Consider the following 19,404-nt stretch of genomic DNA (forward strand, 5'->3'; position numbering starts at 1 on the left):
TAGAAGATCTATTCAGAGTATAAAAATAGATCAACATTTCAGTGTAACAGAGTACATAAAGTTCATTAATTTGGTTTCAGATTCCACATTAAGATGCTACCACCTATTGAGTTTCAGTATAGTATCAAGGCAAGAATCCACAATTATCTGAAAGGATGTTGCAATATTTCTCCTTTTTCCAACTATCTGTATGAGGCCAAATTTTCCTTCTTTATATTTACTTCAATCGAAACAACACACACTGTAACAGATGGATAATGAATAATGAAGTAGGGAGGAGATCCAGGAGGGCTTCCCAGGTGGCACTAGTGGTAAAGAACCTGCCTGCCAACGCAGGTTAGACGTAAGGGATTCAGGTTAGATCCCTGGGTCGGGAAGATCTCTTGGAGGAAGGCATGGCAACCCACTCCAATATTCTTGCCTAGAGAAATCTCATGGACAGAGGAGTCTGACAGGCTGCAGTCTATAGGGTTGCAGAGTCAGACATGACTTAAGTGACTCAACATACATATGAGATCCAGTTGTCTTTTGTTAAGTCAGACATTAAAAGGGCTTTAAGAGATATAAACAATGCCACTCATTTCCCTAATTTAAATATACATTTATGTGGTAACGGATGTTAACTAGACTTATTGTGGGACCATTTCACAATACATACAACTATTGAATCATTATGTCATACATTTGAAACTAATATAATTTTATACATGAATAAATACTGCAATTGCTTTTTTCTTTAAGTATGTTTAATGTGTTTACTTTTTAATTCATGTTTACATTTAACAATGTCTAATCTCTATTAATACAATAAATATTTTGAAATTTCTGTTTTAATTTCTAATATGATAAATATTGATATATATAAACCATCTAAACAAAAACTTCTTGGGGATCTTCACTTTTTAATAGTAATGAGGCTTTGTCCTGAGATTAAAAGGTCTCAGAACTACTGATCCAATAATGAAGAAACCTGGTGAAAAAGAGAAGTGAAATTTTAAAAGAAGAGGTAGAATTTGAACATTTTTTGGTCCCTATTTAATTATCTATAAGATAGATTGAGAATAATAACTTAATGGTTATAAGCATGAGCTCTGAAGCAAGACTACTTTTGTCTAAGTTTTGGCTATGAAATTTATTAGCTGCTTAATCTCTCCATATTCCCCAATTTCCTCATCTGTGAAATGCGGGTAATAATTTACCCACCATAACTTTATGGTAGGATCAAATGAATTAAACTAGTTCATACAGTCCTAAATATCATGGGTATCTATGGAAGAGAATGATATTAAGTGGCCAAATAGATCTGATTGCTGTTGTTTTAGTTAATAAGTCATGTCTGACTTTTTGTGGCCCAATGGACTGTAGCCCACCAGGCTACTCTGTCTATGGGATCTCCCAGACAAGAATACCAGAATGGGTTGCATTTCCTTCTCCAAAATAGATCTGATAGCCACACAGTTTGTCTTCAGTAATAATGTCATTAAAGTTTACTTACTTTTGCTTCAAGTTTTTGCCATTTTTCATTCTCAATTCGTTGTATTTCAAGTCTTTCCATTTCTTCTTTTTCATATTTCACACGTGCCTCCTCTAAAGAGCAACAGAAAGAGAATTTTTTAGTCTGTTTTTAAGCACTTAAAGTGATTTCAAATATTTAAGATATAGTGGTGGTAGAATTCTAGATATAAATCACAACCTTTATCATGTGGTAGAAATAAAATTGCCAGATTTCTTTCAAAAAAACAACATGACTCTCAAAATTTCTGGCCCACAATTATATTTCTCTTCTCCAAAAAGTTTATAGCAATCTAATAATGATTTTAATAAATGAAAAGCGACAGATCTATCATGGATAATTAAGAAGAGGTAAAATCTTCAGATTTCCATAATCTCGTGACATCCACACCATCAGAAGTAACTACCTAAATTTTCTCTTGCTTTCACTGTTAAAAAATAAAATATGAAATATATGTTAAAGAATAACAGTTTAACCCAAAATAATAAAACATTCCCCAAGCAGTAGGTCCTGATACTGTATTCTTATCATAAGTCACCTAAAGGATTTATATGATTATTAATAAAAAAATCAACTTGGAAACTAATGTGCTGGTGGTGCTCAGTTGCTAAATCATGTGTGACTCTGCGATCTCATGGACTGTAACCCCATCAGGCTCCTCGGTCCATGGGATTTTCCAGGCAAAAATACTGGAGTGGGTTGCCATTTCTTCCTCCAGGGGATCTCAAACCTGCATCTCCTGCATTGGTAGGCAGATTCCTTACCACTGAGCCACGTGGGAAGCTAAGGACAGTCATTTAAAACCCAAGTATGAATCAACTGATGTTCTTCATGTTAAAAGCTACAATTATCTGAACTATTCAGATTTTTAAAGTCACTTTTCGGTATTTTAAATAACCAAATTTTTATTAATTTCTACCTGACATTCTTTAACAAATGAAAATCCTCTTTAAACTTGACAAATAGATATTATTACACTGTAAGAACTTAGGCTGCTCTATGTTTCTTGGTAGTATATATTTCCCATATTTAATTTAAGAATTCTTACTGCACAATCAGCACCAAAGCTCTCAATTTAATCAGTAAGTAATGATACAAGCACTTCAAGATAGGATTGCCATATTTAGCAAATAAAAATTATAGGATGCTCAGATGAATTTGAATTTCAGATAAATAATGGACTATTTTTTTTTTTTTTTGCTTCAAGTATATCCTAAATATTGCTGGCTAAATTATCCCAAATTATCCATTGTTTATCTGAAATTCAAATTTAACTGGGCATCCTGTATTTTATCTGCAACTCTCTTTCAAGATATATCTGAAAGCAATTGGTGGGTATGCTGTAAAAAATAAACAGCTACTATAAAACACTGTTGTTTAGTTGCTAAGTTGTGTCCGACTCTTTTGTGACTCCATGGACTGTAGTCCACCAGGCTCCTCTGGTCCATGAGATTTCCCAAGCAAGAATACTGGAGTGGGTTGCCATTTCCTTCTTCAGGGGATCTTTCTGACCCAGGGATCAAACCTGCGTCCTCTGCATTGCAGGAGGATACTTTACCACTGAACTACCAGGGAAGCCCATTGTAAAACATTAAATTCAAAAAATTAAAAATTTTGAAAATTGTCTTTAAAAAGTATTGACTGGGTAACAGAAATGCCAACCTATTGTTAGCATTACCTGCATATGAAAATAGTTATCACTGTGTGTTTTATACCTTCCTCTTTTTGTCGTTTCTCTTCTTCCTCTTGTAACTGCCTCAACCGGTCAGCTTTGGTGATTTTCTTTTTCTTACTGCCAGACTTAACAAAGGTTACAACTTTTAAAAAGGTTAACATGTACACAAACTACTTAAAAGCACTTTTACTTCTATGAATCTAGTCCTCTATTTATTCAAATAAGACTGCCTATTAAGTGCAAAGCCTTGACTCAGGGCCTTAAGAACAAAATACAGAAACAGTAGGAAAATTAGCATATAAATTATTCAAAGGAAAAATTGACATTGACAAGTATATACCATTTAATTCTATCATTCCCAGGTTTCACATCTTTTAAGTGGTGTTAAATAAAATTTCACTTCATCTTTGTAAGGATTAAACTAAAATATATGTAAAAATATATTTAACACTGCCACATGTCTATAAAAATTAATTTTGTTATGACTAACAGACATAAAGAGTTATTTTGCAAGTCTGGAGTAAGGAGAAATTATCTCCAAAAGCTGGGATCAAGTAAAATTTGTATAGAACAGCTAGCCTGTAAGTCTGTGCCCCAAGGATTTTAATACTTAGATATGAAGGGAAGATACCCCCAGGAAGGGAAATGCAGGCATAAGCTATAGAGTTGGGAGAGGACTGGAATGGCCCTGGGAAGACTGCAAGAAGAGGATATAATGGACTCGAGAATGGAAAAGAAGGCCAGAGCCTAAGCCATGGACATTGGACATTATTCTAAAAGAATTGGAAACCCCCAAAAAGTTTTTGAGAAGATCTGTGGCTATTATCTTGAAAACTAACCTGGTATTGGAGGGGGGGAATAATTATAAAGATACCATCATTTTGGTGACTATTAATAATTTATAAAGTCATGATACTGGAAATGGATGGAGGATGGAGGATGGAGGATGGATCCAATAAATATTGTATAAGGTAACTTATTTGATAATGATTAAAGCTGGAGGCAAGAAGAGGAAAGGAGTCAGAGAAGACTCAGAAAGGAAGAACAGTAGTCCAGAAGATGCAAATTAGAAAGAGGAACTGCTTAGAGAAATTTAGATACAATTAGTATAAAATGCTGGTGGAGCATCCAGGCAAGGCTTGCAGGCATTGAAACAGAAAAACTGATGTGCAGCAAAGAGATGAGGACTATAGAATACAGATTTGAGAACTACCTTGGTGATGACCCCCTCCCCTCCATTTTCCTTATAGGAGAGTACAGAAAGAGAAGAGCACCATCTAAATTTAGAAATCAATTGTGTGGCTAATCCTTGGGATATACAGACTCTTGGATGACCATCTTCTCTTTTTGGCTCACCAACTGCAGAATGCACCATCGGAATCTCCAATCCACTAGCCCTGTCACTTTTCCACCATTCATCAATCCCCTCTTCCCATACAGTCACGTCTTACCCCAGTTAGATTTCACAGTTCATCACTATTATCATTAACATGTATCTCCACTTCCCCTACATTCCTCTCCCTCTGAGAAGTTCAGCTGGCAAATTCCTAGTTCTAGTTAAACTCAACTCTTCATTTATTCTGTGCTAGCCACAGGGGCAGCTGAACCTTACCAGAGAAAAATATATGAGTTCATTTGTGAGCACAAATTTTAAACAGGCTCTAAGCACCATCCAGTATACCTACGACTATTTCATTCTCCTCACTCTTCAAACTCCCAAACTCCTCTTCTCTTTCCTACTCTTAAGTATTGACCTTACCTCTTAACATCACTAGAAATCTTAAGAGTGTAAGAGTGTTAGCTGCTCAGTCATGTCCGATTCTTTGCAATCCCATGGACTGTAGCCCACCAGGCTCCTCTGTTCATGGAATTCTCCAGGCAAGAATATCGGAGTGCCCTTCTCCAGGGGATATTCCCAAACCAGAGATTGAATCTGGGTTTCCTGCGTTGCAGGCAGATTCTTTACCATCTGAGCCACCTGGGAAGCCCAACTTTAATAATACATATCAAATTTTTGAACCTACCTCTATCTTTGCCTTCCTTCCTGTTATCCGTGGATGGACTGTATGTACATTTTGTTACTGAAGGCTGAATCTCCCACTTTTACACTGGATCCTATCCCTTACTATCTATTTAAGATATGTCTCCTGTAATTAACACCTCTCAATCTTGTCCACCTCTTTGCAATGCCATGGACTGTACAGGCCAGAATATTGGAGTGGGTAGCCTTTCCCTTCTCCAGAGCATCTTCCCAACATAGGTATCAAACCCAGGTCTCCCACATTGCAGGGGGATTCTTTACCAGCTGAGCCACCAGGGAAGCCCCAATTAACACCTCTAGTTATTCACAGATTTCTCCCTCCCTTTTACTTCCCACTCTCTCTTTTGCTCCAATGCTGTTACCCTTTATTTCAGACTGCCTAAAGGGAATCACCCGCTGACTCTACGTCCCCATTTTCTGCATGCTCCATTCCAATCAGGCTTTCATTACTATTGTACCATTTAAGCCTCTCTTGTCATGGAAGCTTAAGATGGTCATGTTTTCAATGACAATGGCCAATTTTCAGCCCTCATTTTAATTGTCATCATCATTTGACAAAGTTTCCTTTCTCCATCTTGAAATATTTTCATTAGGCCATCAGGTTGATACTGATTTTGCTTTCTCCCCCCCTTCTTAGACTTCTTTTCTGGCTTCTCCTCCTCAGATGTAGTTGATCAGTGACTTTTAAAATTATTTGTTCATATCCCTAAAAGAATGTTGAAAAGCTATGTACTCCTTCACACATTTTTAAGCTGACACTGAAAACTTTTAACCACTAGTTTAAATATGTAAAAGAAAACTGTAACATCACTCTTTTAAATATTATATCCATCATTATTTAAAATATACCCGATGGATCTACACAATACAGTGATTTAATGGCCAATTTCAATTAAAAATGTGAACAAGCTTTTTCTTTAAAAGTTTTCTAATCCTTTTTTCTTTGATTTCATATTTCCATTCCACTCACCCCACAGAATCTTACCCTAATGTGATACACTTGAAAAACTTTTGCTGATTTTCCTGTCATAAATAGGATATGGAAATATTATAAAAATATGTACAAAAATTTCAATTTCCTTGACTCTAAGTTTCTAAGCAATATAAATTTTACTCTGGATTGAGTTAATTTTTTAATTATTTTGGTATACAATTGAATAAAGCAACATTTTATATTACAAATTTTGGTAAGTAAATATTAAAACATAAACAGTAAAATTTTACTAGATATGCATCTTTTGATGAGATGATTGGGTTTTTTCTTTTCCCTGATTAGTTCACGATCCAAGGATAAATGTTAGCTATTGATGAAGAAAATAAGGATTCAGACAGATTCTATTTTAATTTTTACAGATACAGAAAATGAGAAATCTAGTTTATATTAAAAAGCAAATGAAATAGGTTATAGCTATATCATGCAGTTTTTCAAATTCTTTCCACAACAGATGCCAAAAATTATATTGACTTGCCAAAAAAATTACTTCTACACTAATCACTAATTTTTGTGATGATGTTCTTGTTTTTCTTAAAAGTATTACTACATATGTATATATTCCTAAACAATATAGTTTTCTTACTTTTGAATTTTACATAAATCAAATTCTATTTTATGAATACAACTGTAATTTATTAACTTACAGTCAGTAAGTATACATAACAAAAAATTACCATTGTAACCATTTTTCAGTGTGCAGGTCAGTGGCATTAAGTACATTCACATTGTTGTACAATGCTCACCACCATTCACCCCCAGAACTTTTTCATCATCCCAAACTAAACTCTGTATCCTTCAAACATTAACTCCCTGCCATGCCTACAACCCAGCCCCTATCGATCACCATCCTACTTTCTGTATTTATGAGCTTGATTACTCTAGATATTTTCTATAAGTAGAATAATACAATATTTATCCTTTTGCGTGATCTACTTCTTTAGATACAAATTGTGGTTTGAAAGATCCATCCAAGGGGGGATATAGCTGCAGCTGTGTATTTTCATTGCTGAATAGTAACTCGTTATTTATCCATTCTTCTCCTGATTGACACTGGATGGTTTCTAGTTTGTCACTATCAAGAACAGTGCTGCTATAAACCTTTGAGTGTTTAAACACACAGGAGTTTCTCTAGTGTATATACCTAGAGGTAAAACTAGTGGGTATGTGTATTTTCAATGTAGTTGAAGTTGAATTTTCCAGAGTAATTATTCCAATTTACACTCCATAATCATTATCCTGGTCAATTTGTTAATGTCAGTATTTTGCTTCTCTGGCAGTTTTTGTTTACTTAAAATACAGATGACACTTATCAGGCTAAGGAAGTGCCCTGCAACCTATTAAGGTACAGTAATTGAATTTCTAACTCAATCTAATTTTATTAACTTAATTTCTTATATTAAACCAATTCTGTCTCCCTGAGATAAGCTGAATTGGGTCATGATTTTTTTTTATCATTTTATATACTTCCAATTGAGCGTACTAATGTTTAGTCACTAAGAAATTTTGCATTTATGTTTGTGAAATGAATTTCAATTTTCCTTTCTCATACTAGTCCCAGGTTACCCAGGTAACTCAAAATGAATTAGGAATGTTTCCTCTTTTTCCATGCTCTAGAATAATTCGTAACAAAATGAAATAATTAATCTTTGAATGAATAACAAGCTATCAAAGACTTACAGACCCAGGATTTTCTTTCTGGGAAAAACTGAAGCCACTGATATAATTTCTTACATGACTACAGGACTTTCAGGTTTTCTACTTCTTCATAAAACAGTTTAAGAATTTTTTTTCTATTTGTCTAATTCATCTAAATTTTCTAATTTATTGGTATATAAAGCTGTTCAAATTATGACATTTATTGTTACACTCATGTCTCTCTTTTCATTCCTAAAACAGGCATACTCTGGAGATACTGAAAGTTTGGTTCCAGACCACCACAGTAAAGTGACTACTGCAATATTGTAAGTCACAAATATTCTGGTTTCCCAGTGCATATAAGTTATGTTTACACCATACTGTAGTCTATTAAGTGCACAATTGCATTGTGTCTGATAAAAGGTATGCACCTTAACTTAAAAATACTTCATTGCTAAAAAAATGCTAACCATCATCTAAGCCTTTCAGTTCAGTCAGTCAGTTCAGTCACTCAGTCGTGTCCGACTCTTTGCGACCCAATGAACTGCAGCATGCCAGGCCTCCCTGTCCATCACCAACTCCCGGAGTCCACCCAAACCCCTATCTGTTGAGTCGGTGATGCCGTCCAACCATCTCATCCTCTGTTGTCCCCTTCTCCTCCTGCCCTCAATCTTTCCCAGCATCAGGGTCTTTTCCAATGAGTCAGCTCTTCACATCAGGTGGCCAAAGTATTGGAGTTTCAGCTTCAACATCAGTCCTACCAATGAACACCCAGGACTGATCTCCTTTAGGATGGACTGGTTGGATCTCCTAGCGGTCCGAGGGACTCTCAAGAGTCTTCTCCAACACCACACTTCAAAAGCATCAATTCTTTCGCGCTCAGCTTTCTTTATAGTGCAACTCTCACATCCATATATGACCACTGGAAAAACCATAGCCTTGACTAGACGGACCTTTGTTGGCAAAGTGATGTCTCTGCTTTTGAATATGCTGTCTAGGTTGGTCATAACTTTCCTTCCAAGGAGTAAGCGTCTTTTAATTTCATGGCTGCAATCACCATCTGCAGTGATTTTGGAGCCCAGAAAAATAAAATCTGACACTGTTTCCACTGTTTCCCCATCTATTTCCTATGAAGTGATGGGACCAGATGCCATGATCTTAGTTTTCTGAATGTTGAGCTTTAAGCCAACTTTTTCACTCTCCTCTTTCACTTTCATCAAGAGGCTCTTTAGTTCTTCTTCACTTTCTGCCATAAGGGTGGTGTTATCTGCATATCTGAGGTTATTGATATTTCTCCCGGCAGTCTTGATTCCAGTGTGTGCTTCTTCCAGCCCAGCGTTTCTCATGATGTACTCTGCATGTAAGTTAAACAAGCAGGGTGATAATATACAGCCTTTAGCAAGTCATAATCTTTCTGCTGGTAGAGGATTTGAAATATTGCAAGAATTACCAAAATGTGACACAGAGACATGAAGTGAGCAAATGCCATTGGAAAAAATGGCACCAATAGACTTGCTTGACACAGGCTGCCACAAACCTTCAATTTGTAAAATATGCAGAATCTGTGAAGTGCAATAAAGCATGATAAAATAAATGCCTGTATTGATTATATACGCCATTTGTTTTTCTTGATGAAATTTACCAGAGAATTGATAATTTTTTCAGTATTTTCAAAGAAATAAATTGTAGCCTGTTTATTCATTCAATTATTGTAAGAAATACTGAGAATCTAGCATGTGGTAGGCATTTGAAATATATCTATAAACAGACAAAATTCCTTGTAATTATGTACTTATGAACTTAACATTCAAATGGGAAAAGACAAAAACAATAACCAAAAATTTTTAAATAATTTAAAAATCTGAATTATAGTTGATTTACAATATTAATACATTTCAGGTATATAACATAGGATTCACAATTTTTAAAGCTTATACACCATTGATAGTTATAAAATACAGGCTATATTCCCTGTACTGTACAATGTATCACTGTGGTACAATAAACAAAATTATAAAATAATTTGTAAAATATCTTAGAGGATGAAAAGTAGTATGGAGGAAAGCAAAGTGACTCCAGACTGTAGGGGTCCCTCAAAAAAGACAAGCTACAATTTTAAATGGAGTGTTTAGGGTGGGCCTCATGCAGAAGATAACATCTGAGTGAAGACTTGAAGGATACGAGATTATAACTCCTCTCTGTTGTACGTTTTCTGTTTCATTAATTTTTCTATTTGTCTAATTTCCTTCCTTCTCCTTACTTTGAGTTTTAGTCTTTTTCTTGATTCTTGAAAAGAATGTTCAGTTTCATTAATTTTTCATCTTCTAAAGTTAAGCATATAGGGTGTCATATTTCCCTCTAAGTACCTCTTTAGACACATTCACAAATTTTGAAGTAATTTTCTTGTTATTGAGTTAAAATTATTTTCTACTTCCACTATATTTTCTTGACCCATGTCAGACTTTTTTTAAATTTCTAGAATAGTGTATCTTCCTGTTTGTAACTTATTTCTTTGATTTTTAAGCTTAATTTCAACTGAGGTTATAATACATGCTCTGAATTGTTTCAATTCTTTGAATTTTGAGAACAGTTTTATGTCACAGAACACTGTCAGTTTTGGTAAAAAAAAAAAAAAAAAAAGATGTGCCTAAAATTCTCTAGTTATTGGGTGCAATGTTATAAATGTGTCATTCACTAGATTTATTCATCATGTAGCTCTAATCTTCTAAATCCTTACTTTTTTTTAAATGGTTGTTCTATCAGTTAATGAAAGAAGAAATATTGCATTATGATTTTGAGCTTATCTATTTCTCCTGATAGCTCTCTGAATTCGTGCATTGTATATTTCAAAGCTTCACAATTAGGTATATACAAATTTAAAATTATATTTTCTTGGCTAACCAAATTTTTATCATTATAAAACGACCCTCTTTAATTCTAGAAGTGTTTTTAGTCTTAAAGTCTATCATGTCTAATATTAAATTATATTATACTGGCTTTTGTTTTTCTAGTATTTGCATAGCATGTCTTTTCCCATCACTTTACTTCCAACCTTTCTGTATTTTTATTCTTAAGATAGTGTTTGTAAAAAGAGTATTGTTGGATATTATTTTTTATCCTTTTGTATTCTTTCTTGGTATCTTCAATTGATTATTTCTTTGTTAGTGTACTACTCTCCCTCTACTAGTTTGGAAGTTATGTATGTACTCTATACCATTGTAGTGCCTATCTTAAAAAGTTTGCTTATCTTAAAAAGTCAACCTATGTATCTTATATATATATATAAACACACACATATATGCCTATATTTATCATACTACCAAACAGTACAAGGGCATTCAGTTCAGTTCAGTTCAGTCGCTCAGTCGTGTCCGACTCTTTGCGACCCCATGAATTGCAGCACGCCAGGCCTCCCTGTCCATCACCAGCTCCCGGAGTTTACTCAAACTCATGTCCATCAAGTCGGTGACGCCATCCAGCCATCTCATCCTCTGTCGTCCCCTTCTCCTTCTGCCCCCAATCCCTCCCAGCATCAGGGTCTTTTCCAATGAGTCAACTCTTTGCATGAGGTGGCCAAAGTATTGGAGTTTCAGCTTCAGCATCAGTCCTTCCAATGAACACCCAGGACTGATCTCCTCTAGGATGGACTGGTTGGACCTCCTTGAAGTCCAAGGGACTCTCAAGAGTCTTCTCCCACACCACAGTTCAAAAGCATCAATTTTTCAGCACTCAGCTTTCTTCACCGTCCAACTCTCACATCCATACAAGGACTTTAGAATGTCTTAAATAATCCTTCCCCAATCCAAATGCTACATTACTGTTGTCATATCTTTTAATAACAGTGTTACGGTCTACAAGCAATAAATGCTGGAGAGGGTGTGGAGAAAAGGGAACCCTCTTACACTGTTGGTGGGAATGCAAACTAGTACAGCCACTATGGAAAACAGTGTGGAGATTTCTTAAAAAACTGGAAATAGAACTGCCATATGACCCAGCAATCCCACTTCTGGGCATACACACTGAGGAAACCAGATCTGAAAGAGACACGTGCACTCCAATGTTCATCGCAGCACTGTTTATAATAGCCAGGACATGGAAGCAACCTAGATGCCCATCAGCAGATGAATGGATAAGGAAGCTGTGGTACATATACACCATGGAATATTACTCAGCCATTAAAAAGAATTCATTTTAATCAGTTCTAATGAAATGGATGAAACTGGAGCCCATTATACAGAGTGAAGTAAGCCAGAAAGATAAAGAACATTACAGCATACTAACACATATATATGGAATTTAGAAAGATGGTAATGATAACCCTATATGCAAAACAGAAAAAGAGACACAGAAGTACAGAACAGTCTTTTGAACTCTGTGGGAGAAGGTGAGGGTGGGATGTTTCAAAAGAACAGCATGTATACTGTCTAAGGTGAAACAAATCACCAGCCCAGGTGGGATGCATGAGACAAGTGCTCGGGCCTGGTGCACTGGGAAGACCCAGAGGAATCGGGTAGAGAGGGAGGTGGGAGGGGGGATCGGGATGGCGAATACGTGTAACTCTATGGCTGATTCATATCAATGTATGACAAAACCCACTGGAAAAAAAAATAAATAAAATGAGCCCTCAAAAAAAATAATAATAACAATTTTATGGAGATAAAATTTATATGCCATATATTTCACCCATTTAAAGTATACAGTTTAATGGTTTCCAGTGCATTCAGAGTTTTGCAACCACCACCATAATCAATTTTAGAACATATTCATCACTTCCCCCAAAGAAACCCCATACACATTCACAGCTCCCCCCCATTTCCTCACAACCCCCCCAGATCTATGATACCACCAGTTACTTTCTCTGTATTTCATGTAACTGGAATCATACAAGGTATGGTCTTCTGTAATCAGCTTTATTCATTCAGAACAACATTTTCAAGCTTCTTCCATGCTACAAACATGTATCAGCATGTATCATAAAACTTCCATTTTATGGCTGAAAAATATTCCATGGTATTACAAGATGGATATACACATTTTGTTTATTTATCAACTGATGACTATTATGGGTTGTTTGTTGTCATGTATTTCAGTTTATTTTTTAAATTCACATGTCATTATTAGGATTAATGTTTTATACCTTACATATATAATCTGGTTTGCAGGTGGGAAACACAATTTTTGCTTGAGAAAATGCTTTCTATTTTGGCCTCACTGCTGTGTGACTTTCAGGATCTTAGTTCTTCCCCAACCAGGGATCGAACCCAGGCCCATGATGGTGAAAACAGAGAGTCCTAACTACTCGACTATCACGGAATTCCCTGAGAAAACGTTTTTATCTCACTTTTGTTTTGAAAATTTTTGAGCTGATATAGAATTCTAAATTGTCAGTTATTTACTTGCAGTACACTGAAGACATCATTCCACTTTTTTTGGCTTCTGTTGTGGCTGTTAAGACCAGAAATTCAAGATTTAACCACTTCTACAAAAAAAAAAAAAAAGTTGGCTTAAAACTCAACATTCAGAAAACTAAGATCATGGCATCTGGTCCCATCACTTCATAGGAAATAGATGGGGAAACAGTGGGAACAGTGAGAAACTTTATTTTTTTGGCCTCCAAAATCACTGTAGATGGTGATCACAGCCATGAAATTAAAAGACTCTTGCTCCTTGGAAGAAAAGTTGTGACCAACCTACACAGCATATTAAAAAGCAGAGACGTCACTTTGCCAACAAAGGTCCGTCTAGTCAAGGCTATGGTTTTTCCAGTGGTCATGTATGGATGTGAGAGTTGCACTATAAAGAAAGCTGAGCGCGAAAGAATTGATGCTTTTGCAGTGTGGTGTTGGAGAAGACTCTTGAGAGTCCCTCGGACTGCTAGGAGATCCAACCAGTCCATCCTAAAGGAGATCAGTCCTGGGTGTTCATTGGTAGGACTGATGTTGAAGCTGAAACTCCAATACTTTGGCCACCTGATGTGAAGAGCTGACTCATTGGAAAAGACCCTGATGCTGGGAAAGATTGAGGGCAGGAGGAGAAGGGGACAACAGAGGATGAGATGGTGGCAGAGGACGGCATCACCGACTCAATGGACATGGGTTTGGGTGGACTCTGGGAGTTGGTAATGGACAGGGAGGCCTGGCATGCTGCGGTTCATGGAGTCACAAAGAGTCGGACACGACTGAGCGACTGAACTGAACTGAAGATATATCTCAATTTCAGTCATGTTAAAATGTAAAATGTAAAAAGATGAGTATCCTAGAATTAATAAAATATGATATCATCAAGTAAAAATGTTTCAGATTTAAAACAATGCCTCTAAGATTTCACTATCTAAAGCCAAAAATGAAATGTCCACACAAACTAATAAACTACTATAGACCCACATATAAATGATTGTAGTCCACCAGAATACTCCCTGTAAGAATGTGCTTTATAAATGTTGCTCAGTTATATCCACAATCCCTAACACAGTATCAGGTTGGTAGTGGGTTCAAGTGACTGAGAAAAGCAAACACCGATGGCACTCAACAGAATTTTTTGAAAAAATGTTTAACTGTATAAATACCAAAGACACATTTATATAATCATGTCTTCTTAAATGGGGTATTATAGATTTATTCCACAAATATTCGTGAATTTCTACTATGTGCCAGGCTAAACACTATGGATCCAAAAATAAATAAAACATGTTCTTGACCTTGAGCAGCTCACAATGAAAAATTACTACAATAAAATGACAGGTGTTATAATTGAGTTATGTACGAATTCATGTGCTATCAGAACGTAGTACCATTGATTTCACAAGAGAAGATGATAGGAAATTAACAGAGTGGTGGCTCTTCAGATATGACTTAAATCTGGCATTCCAAATCGAAATCCCGTTGAGACCAGAGAGGCAAATAATGAAAGAGATTTGGTCATAGTCTGGACCACAACCAAAGGGGAAGCATTTCCAAAAAGGTGTATCTGCCACTTGTCTAGCCAACTATTCCCTTATGGGACTGCAGGCCCAGTGTTATCAGGTTGCCAATTTTTTAAGAATAGAAATCACATTTTTGCATGATAACACTTTGGCAGCTGATTAAAAAAAGAACTTTTAGGTTAAATGAATTATGTCTATGTTTGCCAGTAAGAGACTATAATCTCTGCTTTAAAGTATAAATCTACTCAGTGAAGAGAGAAAAAGTTACTTGAGACATCCTCTAAGGAACTGAAATTTTAACAAAGCACAGAAAAATTCAGTACATGTTATCATGCAACCCATTTAGAAACATTATCTTAGGGTTCACTTTTAAGTCACAGAAGGTTTTGGACCTAAATTTTTATGGGTTTATCTGAAATGAAGAAAAAGCTTCTTAATCCAAAAGTTTCTAGAGCACAAATAATAAAATACTTAAAATCTAGACACAAGTAAAAATTAAAGGCTATTTTAAAAAAGTCTTTGTGAAATCAGAACCATTTTTTTTACCTCAAATTTGAAATATGTCCTGTTATCGTAAAGGATTATTCAATGATTTAAATAGCATTAATGTCTAAAAACTAAGCTTAGTAAACTCTATAAACTATAATACAACTACCAGAAAATGTTTTAAAAATTCAATTTGTACAATGTTAGCTTTTTAAAACTATTTTGAGAAATAATTTCTACCTACCTTTTTTGCTTTGGGAGCCTAAAAGTTGGAAAAACAAAAGAATTGATAAATTAAAAAAATAATTCATACATTTTAAACAAAAAATATCATGATTACCTAACATGTTAAAATTAAGAGAAGCTAGGTAAAAATGACAAAGGAACTTTCTGTACCCTCTTTGCAAATTCTCTTTAAATCTAAAATTATCTCAAAAGGTTTTTTTAGAAAAGAATTCAGACAGAACTACAACAAGTCTAGAAAATACTATGATAGTTCACCCATTGAAGCATCTTTTGTAAGTAAATTTTACACTTTCTTATGACAATCATTGATCCGTGTTTAATGAAATATCTGATTATGAAACAGAATACCAGTCAAGAAGACACTGATTTAAAGGGTTCTAAAGAACAAGAAATCATGACTAAGTATTTGTATTAATGTCAAGCCTAAAAGTGTGGAAATGATTTCATATCACAGAGAAATAGTCTATCAAGTTAGATTGCTGATTTTATAGAAAAAGAATCAGTAATTTAAAGCTGGCAAAGCTATGACAAAGTGATTGTATTCAGCAATGTGTCCTAAAGCAGAGGTATGCTTTTTTAGATCTTAGAAAGGAAAGCATTTCAATAAATATTTACAAGTATTTTTTAGTAACACTACTTGTAATTTCCTGATTTGGCCCTTTTGTTCACTAGATTTCTGGTAAGGAATTTGTAAGATGATACACTTTCCACATTTGAAGACTAGTACAAGAGAAGTTATTGGTTCAAACCATAAGGTTATCACTATATACAATATAAATGTTAAAACTGACATCAAGCAGTAGATTATATGTTCGTGCATATATCCCACTAATTCATTCAACGGGTATTTCTTAATGATTTACACACAAAGTTCTCTGAGATACTAGAGATGACACAAATAAGAATGATGGTGACTCGACTCTCACAACTTTTTACAAAGGTGTTTTATTTTTACCATACTTGCTATCATTAATAGTTAACATACTTCCATCTTGAAATAACTTCTATACAGCAGAATATGTAAACAGCAATAGGCCTGTTCCCAAGCAGCCACATTTTAAGGGTGGGCAAACTGTCATCTCTCATTAAGGCTTTTAATGTGAGGCAGGCTTGGGATAAGTACATACACTCAAGTGGAAGTGAAAGTTGCTCAGTTGTGTCCGACTCTTTGCAACCCCATGGACTATACAGTCCATAGAATTCTCCAGACCAGGATACTGGAGAGGGTAACCTTTCCCTTCTCCAGGGGATGTTCCCAACCCAGGGATTGAACCCAGGTTTCCCGCATTGCAGGCAAACTCTTTACTAGCTGAGCCACAAGGGAAATCCAAGAATACTGGAGTGGGCAGCCTATCCCTTCTCCAGTGGATCTTCCCAACCCAGGAATCGAACCAGGGTCTCCTGCATTGCAGGCGGATTCTTTACCAACTGAGCAATCAGGGAAGTCACATATACTCATTCTTCCTGCAAATCATAAGAGCATCAGGTAGTACAGTAGTTCTCAGAGAACATAAGCATCACCTGGGATGCCTGTTAAAAATGTATATTCCTGGGCTAAAAGTGTACACACTCACTTCTCTCTTCCCATTGTAATTCAGTTCATGGTATGGGTTGAATTGCGTCCCCTCAAAATTCATACATTAAAGCCCTATCTCCCAGTGTCTCCAAGTGTTTCCTTGTTTGGAAAGAGGGTCCTTGATGATGTAATTAAATTAAGATGAGGTCATACCGGAATTGGGTGAACCTCTGATTCAATAAGACTGGAAACCTTGTAAAAAGGGGGAAATGTGGACACACACACACACACACACACACACACACACACACTCAGAGAACACCAAAGAATGGGATAATGCTGCCACAAGACAAAAAGTAGCAGAATCTAGCACCTGCAGGGTGAGAATAGCCTTGACAACACCTTAATCTGAGACTTCTAGACTCTGAAACTATGAAACAATAAATCTCTATTGGTGAAGCCAGTTAGTTTGTGGTATGTTGTTACTTGGCAGTCCTAGGAAACATACTTAGATCTGGAGTCCAGCCTGTTCCTGGAATCTGCATTTAAACTGGTATTCAAGGCTTGCGTGCGTGCTAAGCTGCTTCAGTAGTGTCCAGCTCTTGTAACCCTGTGGACAGTCACCTGCCAGACCTCTCTGTCTATGGGATTCTCCAGGCAGGAATACTGGAGTGGGTTGCCATGCCCTCCTCCAGGGGATATTCCCCACCCAGGATAGGAACCTGCAGTTCTTATGTCTCCTGCACTGGCAGGCAAGTTCTTTATCACTAGAGCCACCTGGCAAGTCCATTCCAAGTTTATTAGAGGCCAATTTTCCGGAAACCACATTTTGAGAAAGACTGCCAGAGGGATCTAAAAACAAGAAACTTGTGTACTGGTTGGAAAATAATAAATAGGTGCCTATTGTTCCCTTAAGTTATCAGCAGCTTTAAGTCAGTTTAAAATCCATTTACTTTCTGTTCTCCCTGACATAAACGCACTCCACACCCTATTTCTTCTCATCACTTCTGGTAAATTCATAATCATACTTTAAAACACAGCTTGAAAAGGACTGGTCTGCTCTTCCCATCCCCCTTTCCTCTCCCGCCCTAATTTTAACATTGCCATCTTTGTGTTACTCCAATGTAGTCACTTCAATCATTACAGTTATAAAACTGTATTGTAATTAATTTGCTAAGTCTCTCTTTCATGCCAGGGAGAAACTGTAATGATCACCTTTGTGTACTTCGTTTCAGTCTAGTGCCAAGCACAAAGGATATGCTCCATATTTTCCCTTAATTAGTGAATTAAATAATTAACTAATTACGCTTTCCACTTCCATCTCGTTTTAATCACTGAAGAAGATGGAAATCACGTTTAAGAAAATGGGAGAGGAGAACATGTTATTGCTACATGTTGGTCTGTGTTCCTGGAGAAGACATGATAGATGAAGAGTGCAGAAAAACAAAACAAGAAGCTTTATCATACTTAAACACCAGGCAGGTTGCATACTCCGAATCACAAAACAATTCAAATTTCCACAAAAGACCACAGAAAATAACTTTTCAAAGCAGAGTAAACTGCAGCAGCTTTCAATTAATTGCTGAGGAGGCAAGGAAAAAAAAAAAAAACCCAAAAAACAAAAAACTATGCATTTCCACCAAACTGCAATTAAAAAAAAAAAAAAAAAAAGCAATTTCACAGGAATGTCTATCACTACTAGAAGTAACTAAATTGAGACGAATATATATTTGAATTTAGCAGCAGCTGGAGATTAAAACACCATCTGATCTGATTAAAACAACACAAACTGGCCATTCCCCGTTTGCAGAAACCGGTCTGGACTCTCTCTCCGGTCCGTCAGACCCCGAATGGAAGGCCATACTTCAGGAGAGATCCATCCCCCCTAAGGATATGGGGTCTTTCCTAATAAAATATGACAGGCTCTTGCCACATCATTTAACACGGCGCAGGAGCATCAATGATCGCCCCTTGACCCTGCTCCCCTACGTTCGCTGCTCACCATGCTGAAGCATGCACGACCTCTGTAGTCGGCCAAGTGTGATCTCTGGGTTGTGTGGACCAACGCTGCCGCGTTGTCAGGACGACAAGCCCCACCCACTGGCGCCCCAGTGCCGCCGCGGAGATCCCCGCGTCTGGGTTCGCGCAGTCGCGCTAGGGTTCTTCCGGACGGCGCCCTACCCACTTCCCTGACAGGTTGCTCCGCCCCGCTACAGCCTGCCGCCCGCCTTGGTCGACAGCCTCAGGCGTCGGTGCCGAGGGTTGCGTTTACGGCTGCGGCGTGCCGGAAAGTGCGTGAGTGCCGCGCCGGGGCGTCTTATTTTGTTTTCCAGATGCTTCAGTCTGGAGGCGGTATGCTCTGGGCGAGCACCAGCA

General features: G+C 36.7%; 1 protein-coding gene across 1 annotated transcript in view; it reads right to left on the minus strand.

Annotated features, from left to right (window-relative positions):
* The window catches only part of DNAI7 (dynein axonemal intermediate chain 7), a 77,571-nt gene extending 58,409 nt beyond the window's left edge, over window positions 1-19,162 (minus strand). The window contains exons 1-4 of the mRNA XM_061125148.1: window positions 19,031-19,162; window positions 15,511-15,528; window positions 3,229-3,313; window positions 1,496-1,587 (exon numbers count right to left, since the gene is read on the minus strand). Coding sequence (XP_060981131.1) covers window positions 1,496-1,587; window positions 3,229-3,313; window positions 15,511-15,528; window positions 19,031-19,033 — 198 coding nt within the window. The 5' untranslated portion in view covers window positions 19,034-19,162. The remainder of the gene's footprint in view (window positions 1-1,495; window positions 1,588-3,228; window positions 3,314-15,510; window positions 15,529-19,030) is intronic.
* Window positions 19,163-19,404: the final 242 nt, after the last annotated feature.

This window comes from Dama dama, chromosome 22 (assembly GCF_033118175.1).
Source record: "Dama dama isolate Ldn47 chromosome 22, ASM3311817v1, whole genome shotgun sequence".
Taxonomy (NCBI): domain Eukaryota; kingdom Metazoa; phylum Chordata; class Mammalia; order Artiodactyla; family Cervidae; genus Dama; species Dama dama.